We start from the raw sequence: 16,632 nt of genomic DNA on the forward strand, positions 1-16,632 counted from the left end.
AATGTTACAATATTGCTTTTTTTATTGCACAATGTTTCAGATGTTATATTCGTTAATTAAATAAAAATACACAGTGTTTTGGTGCTGTCAAACGATTGATCGCATCCAATATAAAAGTTTTGTTTACACATACAGTACAGACCAAAAGTTTGGAAACATTACTATTTTTAATGTTTTTGAAAGAAGTTTCTTCTGCTCATCAAGCCTGCATTTATTTGATCAAAAATACAGAAAAAAAATTAATATTGTGATATAGTGTTACAATTTAAAATAATTGTTTTTAAATTTATTATACTTTAAATGATCATTTATTTCTGAGATGCAAAGCTGAATTTTTAGGATCATTATCACATGATCCTTTAGAAATCATTCTAATATGATGATTCATTATCAAAGCTGGACACAGTTCTGCTGCTTCATATTTTTTCAGAACATCTGATACTTTTTTAGGATACTTTGATGAATAAAAAGTAAAAAAAAAAAAAAAGAGAAGAAGCTATATTTTTAAAATATAAATATTTTGTAATAACAATATACACTACTGGTCAGTAATTTGGGGTCAATAATTATTTTTCTTCCCTTTTTTCATAAAGTCAATACTTTTATTCAGCAAGGATGTGTTAAATTGATAAAAAGTGATAGTAAAGAAAATATATTATTAGAATATATTATTAGAAATGTTTTTTTATTTTGAATAAATGCAGTTCTTTTTACCCTTTTATTGATCAAATGTATTAGACAGCAGAACTGTTTCCAACACTCATAATAAATCAGAATATTAGAATGATTTCTAAATGATCATGTGATCGACTGATGTTACATGTGACACTGAAGCTGGAGGAATGATGCTGAAAATTCAGCTTTGCTTCACAGGAACAAATTATTTTTAAAGTATATTCAAATAGAAAACTATTATTTTAAGTTGTAATAATATTTCACAATATTATTGTTTTTTTCTGTATTTTTGATCAAATAAATGCAGGCTTGATGAACAGAAGAAACTTCTTTCAAAAACATAAAAAATAGTCATGTTTCCAAACTTTTGGTCTGTACTGTGCATACTGTGTATGTTTATGTACATATAAACATATATAATAATAATATATTTATTATTTTTGTTTAACTTTGAATATTTTTTTGATATTAAATATATTTATATATAATATAAAAAAACAAGAATATAAGTGTATATACATGTAAATATATATATATATATATATATATATATATATATATATATATATATATATATATATATATATATATATATATAAATTGTATATAATATACACAGAACACACATATTATGTAAACAAAAACTTTTATTTTGGATGCGATTAATCGTTTGACAGCACTCGTGCTTTCAAATCAACACAGACAGCAGCAGCAATAATAATCCTAATAATAATAACAACAGTAAGCAAGGTATCGAAGCAGAGTTTGAGTAAGTGTGAGCGGAGTCAGATGACTAGCATTAGCAGCTAACACACACACACACACACACACACACACACACACACACACACACACAGCGGCTCCTCTACGGCGGCTGTGAAACACGTCCCTCATCCGCACAGTCTCTGTAAACACAGCAGTGTCGTCGGATCCGGCCAGACGGGCTCAGGCGTGTGTTAGCGCAGAACAGAGCGAAGATGATCAAGCTTTTCTCGCTGAAGCAGCAGAAGAAGGACGAGGAGTCTGCGGGAGGAGCGCGAGCCGGAGCCGGCGGGAAGAAGGCGAGCGCGGCCCAGCTGCGGATACAGAAGGGTACGAGCCTGTATTCATCTCTCTATCACACACACACACACACACACACACACACTGCAGCTCGCTCGGGCTCTCAGGACACACCGTTTACAGACATCTTCTCGAAACGATGAGGAGTGAAGGAGGACAGCGAAAATAGCATTAGCCGCCGAGCTAGCTAACATATTTGAGCGCACTCTTTAGTTAGACTGCGCTGTTTTATTGTTATTATATACTCGATGTTTGGAGACTTCAGAGCAGTCGCAGAGAGTGAAGCTCCTGTCTAAAGTCACACATCACGGGAGAAACGCTGGTTTTCTGTCAGAGCAAACTAACGAGCTTCATTCTCAGTCATAACATTGAGGCCTAGAGTATCAGATCTCAGCCCATCAAGACAGATGTGTGTTCGGAGTCACGCCCGGACAGATGTGTGTTCGGAGTCACGCCCGGACAGATGTGTGTTCGGAGTCACGCCCGGACAGATGTGTGTTCGGAGTCACGCCCCGACAGATGTGTGTTCGGAGTCACGCCCGGACAGATGTGTGTTCGGAGTCACGCCCGGACAGATGTGTGTTCGGAGTCACGCCCGGACAGATGTGTGTTCGGAGTCACGCCCCGACAGATGTGTGTTCGGAGTCACGCCCGGACAGATGTGTGTTCGGAGTCACGCCCGGACAGATGTGTGTTCGGAGTCACGCCCCGACAGATGTGTGTTCGGAGTCACGCCCGGACAGATGTGTGTTCGGAGTCACGCCCGGACAGACGTGTGTTCGGAGTCACGCCCGGACAGACGTGTGTTCGGAGTCACGCCCCGACAGACGTGTGTTCGGAGTCACGCCCGGACAGATGTGTGTTCGGAGTCACGCCCGGACAGATGTGTGTTCGGAGTCACGCCCCGACAGATGTGTGTTCGGAGTCACGCCCGGACAGATGTGTGTTCGGAGTCACGCCCGGACAGATGTGTGTTCGGAGTCACGCCCCGACAGATGTGTGTTCGGAGTCACGCCCGGACAGATGTGTGTTCGGAGTCACGCCCGGACAGATGTGTGTTCGGAGTCACGCCCCGACAGATGTGTGTTCGGAGTCACGCCCGGACAGATGTGTGTTCGGAGTCACGCCCGGACAGACGTGTGTTCGGAGTCACGCCCGGACAGACGTGTGTTCGGAGTCACGCCCCGACAGACGTGTGTTCGGAGTCACGCCCGCACAGATGTGTGTTCGGAGTCACGCCCGGACAGATGTGTGTTCGGAGTCACGCCCGGACAGATTTGTGTTCGGAGTCACGCCCGCACAGATGTGTGTTCGGAGTCACGCCCGGACAGATGTGTGTTCGGAGTCACGCACGGACAGATGTGTGTTTGGAGTGACGCCCGGACAGATGTGTGTTCGAAGTCACGCCCGGACTGATGTGTTCGGAGTCAGGCCCGGACAGATGTGTGTTCGAAGTCAGGCCCGGACAGATGTGTGTTCGGAGTCATGCCCGCACAGATGTGTGTTTGGAGTCACGCCCCGACAGATGTGTGTTCGGAGTCACGCCCGGACAGATGTGTGTTCGGAGTGACGCCCGGACAGATGTGTGTTCGAAGTCAGGCCCGGACAGATGTGTGTTCGAAGTCAGGCCCGGACAGATGTGTGTTCGGAGTCACGCCCGCACAGATGTGTGTTCGGTGTCACGCACGGACAGATGTGTGTTCGGAGTCACGCCCGGACAGATGTGTGTTCGGAGTCACGCCCCGACAGATGTGTGTTCGGAGTCACGCCCCGACAGATGTGTGTTCGGAGACACGCCCGCACAGATGTGTGTTCGGAGTCACGCCCGCACAGATGTGTGTTCGGAGTCACGCCCGGACAGATGTGTGTTCGGAGTCACGCCCGGACAGATGTGTGTTCGGAGTCACGCCCGGACAGATGTGTGTTCGGAGTCACGCCCGCACAGATGTGTGTTCGGAGTCACGCCCGCACAGATGTGTGTTCGGAGTCACGCCCGCACAGATGTGTGTTCGGAGTCACGCCCGGACAGATGTGTTTTCGGAGTCACGCCCGGACAGATGTGTGTTCGGAGTCACGCCCGGACAGATGTGTGTTCGAAGTCACGCCCGGACAGATGTGTGTTCGGAGTCACGCCCGGACAGATGTGTGTTCGGAGTCACGCCCGCACAGATGTGTGTTCGGAGTCACGCCCGGACAGATGTGTGTTCGGAGTCACGCCCCGACAGATGTGTGTTCGGAGACACGCCCGCACAGATGTGTGTTCGGAGTCACGCCCGCACAGATGTGTGTTCGGAGTCACGCCCGGACAGATGTGTGTTCGGAGTCACGCCCGGACAGATGTGTGTTCGGAGTCACGCCCGGACAGATGTGTGTTCGGAGTCACGCCCAGACAGATGTGTGTTCGGAGTCACGCCCCGACAGATGTGTGTTCGGAGTCACGCCCGCACAGATGTGTGTTCGGAGTCACGCCCGCACAGATGTGTGTTCGGAGTCACGCCCAGACAGATGTGTGTTCGGAGTCACGCCCGCACAGATGTGTGTTCGGAGTCACGCCCGGACAGATTTGTGTTCGGAGTCACGCCCGGACAGATGTGTTCGGAGTCACGCCCGCACAGATGTGTGTTCGGAGTCACGCCCGGACAGATTTGTGTTCGGAGTCACGCCCGGACAGATTTGTGTTCGGAGTCACGCCCGCACAGATGTGTGTTCGGAGTCACGCCCGGACAGATTTGTGTTCGGAGTCACGCCCGGACAGATGTGTGTTCGGAGTCACGCCCGGACAGATGTGTGTTCGGAGTCACGCCCGCACAGATGTGTGTTCGGAGTCACGCCCGCACAGATGTGTGTTCGGAGTCACGCCCGGACAGATGTGTGTTCGGAGTCACGCCCGGACAGATGTGTGTTCGGAGTCACGCCCGGACAGATGTGTGTTCGGAGTCACGCCCGGACAGATGTGTGTTCGGAGTCACGCCCGGACAGATGTGTGTTCGGAGTCACGCCCGGACAGATGTGTGTTCGGAGTCACGCCCAGACAGATGTGTGTTCGGAGTCACGCCCCGACAGATGTGTGTTCGGAGTCACGCCCGCACAGATGTGTGTTCGGAGTCACGCCCGCACAGATGTGTGTTCGGAGTCACGCCCAGACAGATGTGTGTTCGGAGTCACGCCCGCACAGATGTGTGTTCGGAGTCACGCCCGGACAGATTTGTGTTCGGAGTCACGCCCGGACAGATGTGTTCGGAGTCACGCCCGCACAGATGTGTGTTCGGAGTCACGCCCGGACAGATTTGTGTTCGGAGTCACGCCCGGACAGATTTGTGTTCGGAGTCACGCCCGCACAGATGTGTGTTCGGAGTCACGCCCGGACAGATTTGTGTTCGGAGTCACGCCCGGACAGATGTGTGTTCGGAGTCACGCCCGGACAGATGTGTGTTCGGAGTCACGCCCGCACAGATGTGTGTTCGGAGTCACGCCCGCACAGATGTGTGTTTGGAGTCACGCCCGGACAGATGTGTGTTCGGAGTCACGCCCGGACAGATGTGTGTTCGAAGTCACGCCCAGACAGATGTGTGTTCGGAGTCACGCCCCGACAGATGTGTGTTCGGAGTCACGCCCGCACAGATGTGTGTTCGGAGTCATGCCCGCACAGATGTGTGTTCGGAGTCACGCCCGGACAGATTTGTGTTCGGAGTCACGCCCGGACAGATTTGTGTTCGGAGTCACGCCGGGACAGATGTGTGTTCGGAGTCACGCCCGCACAGATGTGTGTTCGGAGTCACTCCCGCACAGATGTGTGTTCGGAGCCATGCACGGACAGATGTGTGTTCGGAGTCACGCCCGGACAGATGTGTGTTCGGAGTCACGCCCGCACAGATGTGTGTTCGGAGCCATGCACGGACAGATGTGTGTTCGGAGTCACGCCCGCACAGATGTGTTCGGAGTCACGCCCGCACAGATGTGTGTTCGGAGTCACGCCCGCACAGATGTGTGTTCGGAGTCACGCCCAGACAGATGTGTGTTCGGAGTCACGCCCGCACAGATGTGTGTTCGGAGTCACGCCCGGACAGATTTGTGTTCGGAGTCACGCCCGGACAGATTTGTGTTCGGAGTCACGCCCGCACAGATGTGTGTTCGGAGTCACGCCCGGACAGATTTGTGTTCGGAGTCACGCCCGCACAGATGTGTGTTCGGAGTCACGCCCGGACAGATGTGTGTTCGGAGTCACGCCCGCACAGATGTGTGTTCGGAGTCACTCCCGCACAGATGTGTGTTCGGAGTCACGCCCGGACAGATGTGTGTTCGGAGTCACGCCCGGACAGATGTGTGTTCGGAGTCACGCCCGGACAGATGTGTGTTCGGAGCCACGCACGGACAGATGTGTGTTCGGATCCACGCACGGACAGATGTGTGTTCGGAGTCACGCCCGGACAGATGTGTGTTCGGAGTCACGCCCGGACAGATGTGTGTTCGGAGTCACGCCCGGACAGATGTGTGTTCGGAGTCACGCCCGGACAGATGTGTGTTCGGAGCCACGCCCGGACAGATGTGTGTTCGGATCCACGCACGGACAGATGTGTGTTCGGAGTCACGCCCGCACAGATGTGTGTTCGGAGTCACGCCCGCACAGATGTGTGTTCGGATCCACGCACGGACAGATGTGTGTTCGGAGTCACGCCCGGACAGATGTGTGTTCGGAGTCACGCCCGCACAGATGTGTGTTCGGAGTCACTCCCACACAGATGTGTGTTCGGAGTCACGCCCGGACAGATGTGTGTTCGGAGCCATGCACGGACAGATGTGTGTTCGGAGTCACGCCCGGACAGATGTGTGTTCGGAGCCACGCACGGACAGATGTGTGTTCGGATCCACGCCCGGACAGATGTGTGTTCGGAGCCATGCACGGACAGATGTGTGTTCGGAGCCACGCACGGACAGATGTGTGTTCGGATCCACGCCCGGACAGATGTGTGTTCGGAGTCACGCCTGGACAGATGTGTGTTTAGAGTCACACCCGGACAGATGTGTGTTAGGAGTCACGCCCGGACAGATGTGTGTTCGGAGTCACGGCTGGACAGATGTGTTCGGAGTCACACCCGGACAGATGTGTGTTTGGAGTCAGGCCCGGACAGATGTGTGTTCGGATCCACGCCCGGACAGATGTGTGTTCGGAGTCACGGCTGGACAGATGTGTGTTCGGAGTCACGGCTGGACAGATGTGTTCGGAGTCACACCCGGACAGATGTGTGTTCGGAGTCAGGCCCGGACAGATATGTGTTCGGATCCACGCCCGGACAGATGTGTGTTTAGAGTCACACCCGGACAGATGTGTGTTCGGAGTCACGCCCGGACAGATGTGTGTTCGGAGTCACGGCTGGACAGATGTGTTCGGAGTCACACCCGGACAGATGTGTGTTCGGAGTCACTCCCACACAGATGTGTGTTCGGAGTCACGCCCGGACAGATGTGTGTTCGGAGTCACGCCTGGACAGATGTGTGTTTAGAGTCACACCCGGACAGATGTGTGTTCGGAGTCACGCCCGGACAGATGTGTGTTCGGAGTCACGGCTGGACAGATGTGTTCGGAGTCACACCCGGACAGATGTGTGTTTGGAGTCAGGCCCGGACAGATGTGTGTTCGGATCCACGCCCGGACAGATGTGTGTTCGGAGTCACGGCTGGACAGATGTGTGTTCGGAGTCACGGCTGGACAGATGTGTTCGGAGTCACACCCGGACAGATGTGTGTTCGGAGTCAGGCCCGGACAGATGTGTGTTCGGATCCACGCCCGGACAGATGTGTGTTTAGAGTCACACCCGGACAGATGTGTGTTCGGAGTCACGCCCGGACAGATGTGTGTTCGGAGTCACGGCTGGACAGATGTGTTCGGAGTCACACCCGGACAGATGTGTGTTCGGAGTCACTCCCACACAGATGTGTGTTCGGAGTCACGCCCGGACAGATGTGTGTTCGGAGCCATGCACGGACAGATGTGTGTTCGGAGTCACGCCCGGACAGATGTGTGTTCGGAGCCACGCACGGACAGATGTGTGTTCGGATCACCCCCGGACAGATGTGTGTTCGGAGTCACGGCTGGACAGATGTGTTCGGAGTCACACCCGCACAGATGTGTGTTCGGAGTCACTCCCACACAGATGTGTGTTCGGAGTCACGCCCGGACAGATGTGTGTTCGGAGCCATGCACGGACAGATGTGTGTTCGGAGTCACGCAGGTCAGTGGTGTGTCGGAGTCAGGCCCGGACAGATGTGTGTTCGGATCCACGCCCGGACAGATGTGTGTTCGGAGTCACGCCCCCACAGATGTGTGTTCGGAGTCACGCCTGGACAGATGTGTGTTTAGAGTCACACCCGGACAGATGTGTGTTCGGAGTCACGCCCGGACAGATGTGTGTTCGGAGTCACGGCTGGACAGATGTGTTCGGAGTCACACCCGGACAGATGTGTGTTCGGAGTCAGGCCCGGACAGATGTGTGTTTGGATCCACGCCCGGACAGATGTGTGTTCGGAGTCACGCCCCCACAGATGTGTGTTCGGAGTCACGCCTGGACAGATGTGTGTTTAGAGTCACACCCGGACAGATGTGTGTTCGGAGTCACGCCCGGACAGATGTGTGTTCGGAGTCACGGCTGGACAGATGTGTTCGGAGTCACGCCCGGACAGATGTGTGTTCGGAGTCACGGCTGGACAGATGTGTTCGGAGTCACACCCGGACAGATGTGTGTTTGGAGTCACACCCGGATAGTTGTGCTCGGAGTCAGGCCCAGAACCATGTGGGCTTCTGTGAGGGAGGTCTGTTGACTTGTTCATGTACTGGACTCCTGACAGTTCAGTGAAGACACGACTGGAGCAAACCTGCTCACCACTGACTCTAACATTACAGTCACCCTAAAAATGACCACTCTGTCTGCATTGACTCTACCTTTCGTCTATCTTCACAACACAAATTGAGGGCGTTTTAATAAGACATCAGAGATTTCTGTTCCTCATTCAATGTCTATTCCACTCAAATGTTAATGCCTCTAGAAGTACAGAAACCCAGGTGTTTCTGACATGAATCCTGTTATTTTCTGGTTTATATAAAGAGGTCGTGGTTCACACAAACACTGAGCTCATCGTGCAGCAGGTCAGTGGTGTGTGTGTGGTGTAAATAGAGCGTGTTTCTGAAGCGTAGGTTTACTCGTAAAGCTCCGTCGTCTCTGATACTCCTGATACTCCTTCTGAATGTGCGTTTAGGGACAACTAAATTAAGTAGTTAACAAGTCATTAAATGGGACAATCATACCGTCATGTCGTTTCAAACCTGTATGAGTTGCTTTCTTTTGTTGAACATAGAATATATTTTGAAGGTTGCTGGTAATCAAACAGTTGGTGGTTGACCTTCTCTTTCATAGCAGGAATAAAAACATACTATGGAAGTCAATGCCAACACCGACTGTTTGACTGTTCGCTTTACATCAACAGATTTACACACACCACACACACACCACTGACCTGCTGCACGATGAGCTCAGTGTTTGTGTGAACCACGGCCTCTTCATATAAACCAGAAAATAACAGGATTCATGTCAGAAACACCTCTTTTTCTGTGCTTTTAGAGGCGTTATCATTTGAGTGGAATAGACATTGAATGAGGAACAGATTCCCAGCAGTCTTCGAATATCTTCTATGTTCAGCATAAGAAAACAACATTTTTGGGTGAACTGTCCGTGTAAAGCTGCAGTCTTAAGTTCTTCTCTGTTTGAAAGCTCCAGCTGTTTGCTCGAGTATCTTCCTTGTGCCATTTCTGTTGTATATGAGAAGAAACATGGCCGACGAGGCTGAAAGCATGAGACACAGAGCCTCAGCACTCAGAGGGTTTTCAAGTTAAAGACCAGAGAGCACCATCACCAACAGCAGGTTTAGTGGGACTTTTCTTCTTGTTTTCCTTTAATAAAGCGTGTTATCTTTGCTGTTTCCCTCACGTTACGCCTTGCAGGCTCTCTCTGATTTATTTAGTCCTCGTGGTTTCTAAGCGTTTTGTCATTAGTGAGTCTATAATACAGCATGTGGTGTATGCAGTGCTCCATCTTATTTGTTTTGTGAATAAACCTTGTTTTTAAGTTAGTCTGTCATTGTTTGATTGTTGTGCTTTTTAATTAAGAATAACAATGAATCTCTCTTTTGTTTTAGTCTTAAAAAGTAAAAGGTGTATGTAAGCAAAATAGACAATTATCTCGTCTTGTAAAAAGTGACAGATTATGAAATTGAAAGTGAAAGCCCCTAAAGCCCAGCTTGTTAACCACTGTTGTTTCCAGTAACTAACTATAAACCATGATAACACACGCATCGATTAATCTCATGTTGTAGCGCAAAAAAAGATTATAAAATATGTGCTCGTGCAGCCAACTGAGAAAGTTAGTTGGAAAATGTTCAGGAAAAATCCTGAAGATGTAAATTTTTAGTTGCTATTTGCATTTGTAGTTCTGTATTAGTAACAAGCATCACGGTTGCCAGATGTCAAGACTTTACTTCCCTCAATCAGAGTTCATTTCTTAATTCAGGACATTTAATAACGGTGTGGCTGTGGTTTAACATTTTACAGTGTTTAGGGAGCTTTAATGAAACACTTTCACAGTTTTTATCAGGAAAGAGTCAAAGTAGCAGTTGTTTAGCATTCTGAATGTGAATTATTGATCAGTTGGTCCAGATGGTCATTGATTAATGTTGTTTAAAGGTGTTGTGAGTTTGTGCCTGTACTAAAGCACACGTGCAGATAGGTTCAGAGGTTTTCTGCATCATTACTCTGCTGAGATGTGTGTTGAGTGCTGAAGCTCTGTGTGTGGTGTGGTCTGTGACTCCGCCCACTGACTCCTCACCCAATAGTGTCTCTACACCCCGGGTTGCCAGGTGCTGGAAAACACTGCATAACATCCCCAGCATTCATGGGAAACAGCGCTCACTATTCTCCATTTGTACTGCAGTACTCAGTTGAACCACAGCATACCTGTCAGATTCACTCTTCTATAAACATGCATGCTAACACATCTTCTCTATCACGATCATGGCCATCCAACACCTCCGCGGCAATGTGAATGCACGGGAAGTGGACTGATTTGAAACATGAGGAACATATCTATAATCAGGGCTTCTGCGGCTCACAGAAATCCTATAAAAAGGCACTTAAATCAGTCTATGTACAGAGCAGAAATCCCACTGTCAGTCAAGGGTTGTGTCTCCGGGCCGAACGGTCATAACTAAACCTTCATAGCATCACGTGTGTGTGTGGAAGCTGAAGTAATGCTGCTGCTGTTTCTGTGTGTCAGACATCAACGAGCTGAACCTGCCGAAGACGTGTGAGATGGTGTTCCCCGACCAGGACGACCTGCTCAGCTTCAAGCTCCTCATCTCCCCGGACGAGGTGAGCACTGAACCCAGAGCTGAACACCACAGTCAGACGCTAGCCTTCATTCTGAAGCATCAGTCAAGTCCCAGCACATTTGGTTTCGTTGTCTGATTTATTCTCCCTTCAGAAAGGCCAGAAAACTACAGCTCTTATCAAAAGACATGTTTATTAGGGCTGGATAAAAAAACAAAAAAACATTTTGATTACCATATTTTCCGGACTATAAGTCGCACTTTTTTTCATAGTTTGGCTGGTCCTGCAACTTATAGTCAGGTGTGATTTATTTATCTAAATTAATTTGACATGAACTAAGACAAATGAATACCGTCTCCAGCCGCCAGAGGGCGCTCTGTGCTACTCAGTGCTCCTGTAGTCTACACTGAACACATAGAGCGCCCTCTCGAGGCTGGAGACGGTCATGTGACCTCTTGGTTCTGAATAAATGCAACTTGTAGTCCAGTGCGACTTATATATGTTTTTTCCTCATCATGATGTATTTTTGGACTGAAGCGACTTATACTCAGGTGCGACTTATAGTCCGAAAAATACGGTAATCGTTTTTAAATATGTGGTTGATTTCTTTTTTTTGTATGATTATCTTATCTTAGATATATCAGATGGGTTCTGTTTTAATGTACCCAAGTGTATCTAAGATAAGAGAGTTTAATGCACAGGTTGGCTCCTAATGTTTTGTATTATATCTATATTGATTGAGTTGAATGGAGAATGCTAATTGAAAATGGAATGGAAGGAGTTGATTGAGAGCCAGCCCTGGTGTTTATCAGAAGCGTGCAGCTCTTAATCCAGTTTTTCAGCAGCAGTCTTCTGTGATATCTGCTATCTTTGAGTCTCTTGTGATCTGTGCTGCGGCTCTCTCTGATGTAGTTCATTTATCAGCTTCTCTCTTCTTCTTCTGCAGGGTTTCTATAAAGGTGGGAAATTTGTCTTCAGTTTTAAGGTAAACAGCACCTCTGGGTCTGTGGACATCTAATGAGAGAGAGCTTGGGAACTGTGTGTGTGTGTGTGTGAGTGTGTGTGTGTGTGTGTGTGTGTGTGTGTGTGTGTGTGTGTGTGTGTGTGAGTGTGTAGTGTACTCAGAAGAAGCCTGGGGAAAGTCTTCAGTCAGATCAGGAAAACACACACAAGCTGAACCCTGGCTAACACTGCTTCTTACTGAAGAACTAACAGAGATTCTTCAGTAACACTTCACTCACTACTGTTAACTAAGGAAGATGTGTTTACTAATCAGTATGTTAAATAGTTTCATGATTGTGTTAAGTATTAGTTAGCTAATCAATAACTAATGTATTCTGTCATTCAGGGTTCAAGAAAAATAACTATGAAGTAACTACAAACCCGATTTAATAAAAGTTGGGACACTGTACAAATTGTGAATAAAAACTGAATGCAATGATGTGGAAGTTTCAAATGTCAATATTTTATTCAGAATACAACATAGATGACATATCAAATGTTTAAAATGAGAAAATGTATAATTTTAAGGGAAAAATAAGTTGATTTTAAATGTCATGGCATCAACACATCTCAACACAGTTGGAACCAGGCCATGTTTAGCACTGTGTGGCATCCCCTCTTCTTTTTCTAACAGTCTGCAACCGTCTGGGGACTGAGGAGACAAGTTGATCAAGTTTAGGAATAGAAATGTTGTCCTATTCTTGTCTAATACAGGCTTCTAGTTGCTCAACTGTCTTAGGTCTTCTCTGTCACATCTTCCTCTTTATGATGCACCAAATGTTTTCTCTGGGTGAAAGATCTGGACTGCAGGCTGGTCATTTCAGTACCCGGATCCTTCTTCTACACAGCCATGGTGTTGTAATTGATGCAGTATGTGTCTGGCATTGTCATGATGGAAAATGCAAGGTCTTCCCTGAAAGAGACGACGTCTGGATGGGAGCATATGTTGTTCTAGAACTTGGATATATCTTCCAGCATTGATGGAGCTCATCTTTCCAGATGTGTAAGCTGCCCATGCCACACGCACTCATGCAACCCCATACCATCAGAGATGCAGGAACTGAGCGCTGATAACAACCTGGGTTGTCCTTGTCCTCTTTAGTCCGGATGACAGTGTCCCAGTTTTCCTAAAAGAACTTCAGATTTTGATTTGTCTGACCACAGAACAGTTTTCCACTTTGCCACAGTCCATTTTAAATGAGCCTTGGCCCAGAGAAAACACCTGCGCTTCTGGATCATGTTTAGATATGGCTTCTTTTTTGACCTATAGAGTTTTAGCTGGTAACGGCGAATGGCACGGTGGATTGTGTTCACAGACAGTGTTTTCTGGAAGTATTCCTGAGCCCATATTGTGATCTCCATTACAGTATCATTCCTGTATGTGATGCAGTGCCGTCTAAGAGCTGAAGATCACGGGCATACAGTCTGGTTTTCCTGCTTTGACCCTTACGCACAGAGATTGTTCCAGATTCTCTGAGTATTTGGATGATATTATGCACTGTAGATGATGATATCAAACTCTGCAATTTGTCTCTGAGAAACTCTTTCTGATATTGCTCTAGTATTGTTCGCCGCAGCATTGGGGGAATTGGTGATCCTCTGCCCATCTTGACTTCTGAGAGACACTGTCACTCTGAGAAGCTCTTTTATACCCAATCATGTTCCCAATTGACCTCCAACTGTTCCTTATATGTACATTTAACTTTTCTGGCCTCTTATTGTTATCTGTCCCAACTTTTGACATTTCAGAATGTCTCATTTTCAACATTTGATGTTATCTATATTCTACTGTGAATAAAATATAAGTTCATGAGATTTGTAAATTATTCCATTACTTTTTAACTCACAATTTGTAAAGTGTCCCATCTTTTTTGGAATCAGGTTTTTACTAATGAACATTTATACACAATAAGATTGAATTGTGACCCTTCATACAGTATACATGTTATTAGCAGTAGTAGTAGTAGTGTGAAAAAGGATTAGTTTTCCAGAGGTTTTGTGTGTGTAGTGAATTGGTCTGTGGTTGTGTTTTGTGAGAAATCAGGAGCCCAGCACCGCTCCAGTGTCTTGTGATAACTTACCTTAGCTCTTTTATATCTTATATACAGTACTGTATGTGTCCTCCTCAGTATATACCACATTACCATTCATTATATTCCTCTGTGTAGGGCAAGGATTGAGGGAAAGTGAAAATACAGTAATTAATAAAGAGTTATCAAATGATTCTGCAAGACCTATTCTGAAGCATCAATAATTGTTCTATTAATCTGATTTCAAACCCGAGACAGTATTCTGAAGTGAAGTAAATAATAATTACTACATCATTCTGACATACTCTAAACCTATCAAAGTAATCAAACTCTGTAAAATACACGACACAACTTCAGCTCAGATGAGAACATTTCTTAATACAGCATATTTTATTCGGTTTTAACACGCATACTGCCCACATTTTAACTACTTTAACAAACATTTTACAATCAAAAGTTAAACGTTTAGAAGAAAACTAAATGCATATTTCATTTCCATTAAAAGGCTAATAAGTGGACTGTAACAGAGTTGTTACTGTAGTAGTACTTTATACTTGTCCTTTACTCAAGTAACTGAAAACGAACAGCTCTACTCATAACTTCACTGGAGGTATATTTTACTGGGGTATCTGTACTTTTACTCTAGTACTTGATTTGTGGGCCACAGCAGGATCATTATAGTGATTATTTGTGTATAACTTTTCAGTACTAGATACTTCATAGTTATATTTCTTGAACCTTAGCTAACTGTTACTTAACACACGGATCAGTTAACACACAGTTAACAGTGTGAGTGAAGAGTTAATGAAGAATCTGTGTTAGTTCTTCAGTAACTCGTATCAGTCCTGCAGTAAGTCACATACACAGCTCTAAAGTGTGACCCAAACCTGCTCAGAATATCCTGAAGTCACATCCTTTCACCTGTTCGTCAGCCTAGTCTTTAGTTCTTGATCTTCTGATCGTGTGTGTTATCGTCTCTCAGGTGGGACAGGGATACCCTCACGACCCTCCTAAAGTCAAATGTGAAACCATGGTCTATCACCCCAACATCGACCTCGAAGGCAACGTCTGTCTCAATATTTTGAGGTATAGTGTGCACTCCTACACACCGGCTGTTCAGATGTAATGAGGTTGTCAGCGCTGTGCTCAACACAAGCAGATGTCTGTGTAGCTACACTATATCCAGTCCATACCCATATCTTCTGAGAGACCAAACACAGGGTACTCACACACACATTTCACACATGAGCTGCTGTTCTACATTTATTTGGGGCTCAGACTGACTTTAGTGCACTATGCAGTGTGTGATCACTCTCTGTGTTTCAGAGAAGACTGGAAGCCGGTGTTGACCATTAACTCCATCATATATGGACTCCAGTATCTGTTCCTGGTAGGTTCATCTCCTCGAGTGAGTTTCTGTGTGTTTGAGGCACAGATGTTGACTCCAGCTGGTGTGTGTGTCGTCCGCAGGAGCCCAATCCTGAAGATCCTCTGAACAAGGAGGCAGCGGAGGTGCTGCAGACCAACCGGCGTCTGTTCGAGCAGAACGTCCAGCGCTCGCTGCGCGGAGGATACGTGGGAGCCACCTACTTCGAGCGCTGCCTCAAATAGTCCACGCGGCCGGCCCTCACGTCCCAGAAAGCATCTGTGGTTTACATGCGCTGAGACGCACTGACCGCTCACAGACGGGGATCGCTGCTCACAGAATCCAGTCATATTTAGCCAGTGTGCTGGTACCCACAGAGACTGACCTGCTAACTTCTCCCTCCTCTCCCAGAGACAGATCATTACACTCCTGTTCATTACCCAGGCTGGAGGACTCATCCCAACGGCCTCCACTCACACACATTCATCTAGTCACTCATTCTTACGATCGCCAACCCAGACGTGTGTAGCGTGGCCCTGGACCAACTGTGCTAGCGCTGAGGAACTGACCCGGCCGCAGCTCCAGCAGATCCACAGGAGAACCCTGATGTTCGAGTAGTTCTCCTGCTGGGGATGGGTGGGAAGGGCTTTCTGTACAGTCTTACAGTTCTGTTGTGTATACTGAAAAATAACACTTGTTCACGATGACTGCAATATGAATTATGTTCAATAAAGTATTGACTTGAATGCCTACATTTTAAGATGAGTGTGAACAGCAGATTGTCTTTAAAAGAAGCAGCAGCAACAATAACATGTTTTATCTGAGCTGGACGCTTACTCTGGAAGCCGGCTAAACCTCTGATACCTGGGTGACCCTCTGGAGAATATTTCATTTTAAAATGTTCCTGCTGGAAGACAAGCTCAGGGTGTGACGGCAGGAGGAGGACCAGAGACACCAGGAGTTATCTGCAGACAGATGAGAAGAGCACTAGGTGCTTCAGGTGAAAGCCTCCGTCGCTCAGAAGCTGTGTCAGACACAGGAGTGGGACATCACCTGCTCCAGGACGGATGAAGGACATCTGTGGTTCAGTCTCACACAGCCTTCATCACAGACCGCTGTAGAAG

General features: G+C 47.3%; 1 protein-coding gene and 1 long non-coding RNA gene across 2 annotated transcripts; one reads left to right on the forward strand and one right to left on the reverse strand.

The window, feature by feature from the left end:
- Nucleotides 1-1,353: 1,353 nt before the first annotated feature.
- LOC127979228 (NEDD8-conjugating enzyme Ubc12) lies at nucleotides 1,354-16,268 on the forward strand. The gene is made up of 6 exons (XM_052584561.1): nucleotides 1,354-1,767; nucleotides 11,058-11,152; nucleotides 12,057-12,095; nucleotides 15,125-15,228; nucleotides 15,469-15,532; nucleotides 15,613-16,268. The coding sequence occupies exons 1-6, from the start codon at nucleotides 1,653-1,655 to the stop codon at nucleotides 15,751-15,753; spliced, it is 558 nt and encodes a 185-aa protein (XP_052440521.1). The 5' UTR covers nucleotides 1,354-1,652; the 3' UTR covers nucleotides 15,754-16,268.
- On the reverse strand, nucleotides 14,510-15,129 carry LOC127979252 (uncharacterized). Its single transcript, XR_008158768.1, has 2 exons — nucleotides 14,808-15,129; nucleotides 14,510-14,701 (listed from the first exon to the last, which is right to left on the reverse strand). It is a non-coding gene; the product is annotated as an uncharacterized LOC127979252 (long non-coding RNA).
- Nucleotides 16,269-16,632: the final 364 nt, after the last annotated feature.

The sequence above is a fragment of the Carassius gibelio genome, chromosome B19 (genome assembly GCF_023724105.1).
Source record: "Carassius gibelio isolate Cgi1373 ecotype wild population from Czech Republic chromosome B19, carGib1.2-hapl.c, whole genome shotgun sequence".
In the NCBI taxonomy this organism is placed as follows: Eukaryota; Metazoa; Chordata; class Actinopteri; order Cypriniformes; family Cyprinidae; genus Carassius; species Carassius gibelio.

Bases quoted from the DNA above. Each gene is read 5' to 3' on its own strand.
- LOC127979228 (XM_052584561.1), top strand. From the start codon at position 1,653: ATGATCAAGCTTTTCTCGCTGAAGCAGCAGAAGAAGGACGAGGAGTCT. The intron at 1,768-11,057 runs GTACGAGCCTGT...TCTGTGTGTCAG, and splicing joins CCAGCTGCGGATACAGAAGG to ACATCAACGAGCTGAACCTG. The intron at 12,096-15,124 runs GTAAACAGCACC...ATCGTCTCTCAG, and splicing joins AATTTGTCTTCAGTTTTAAG to GTGGGACAGGGATACCCTCA.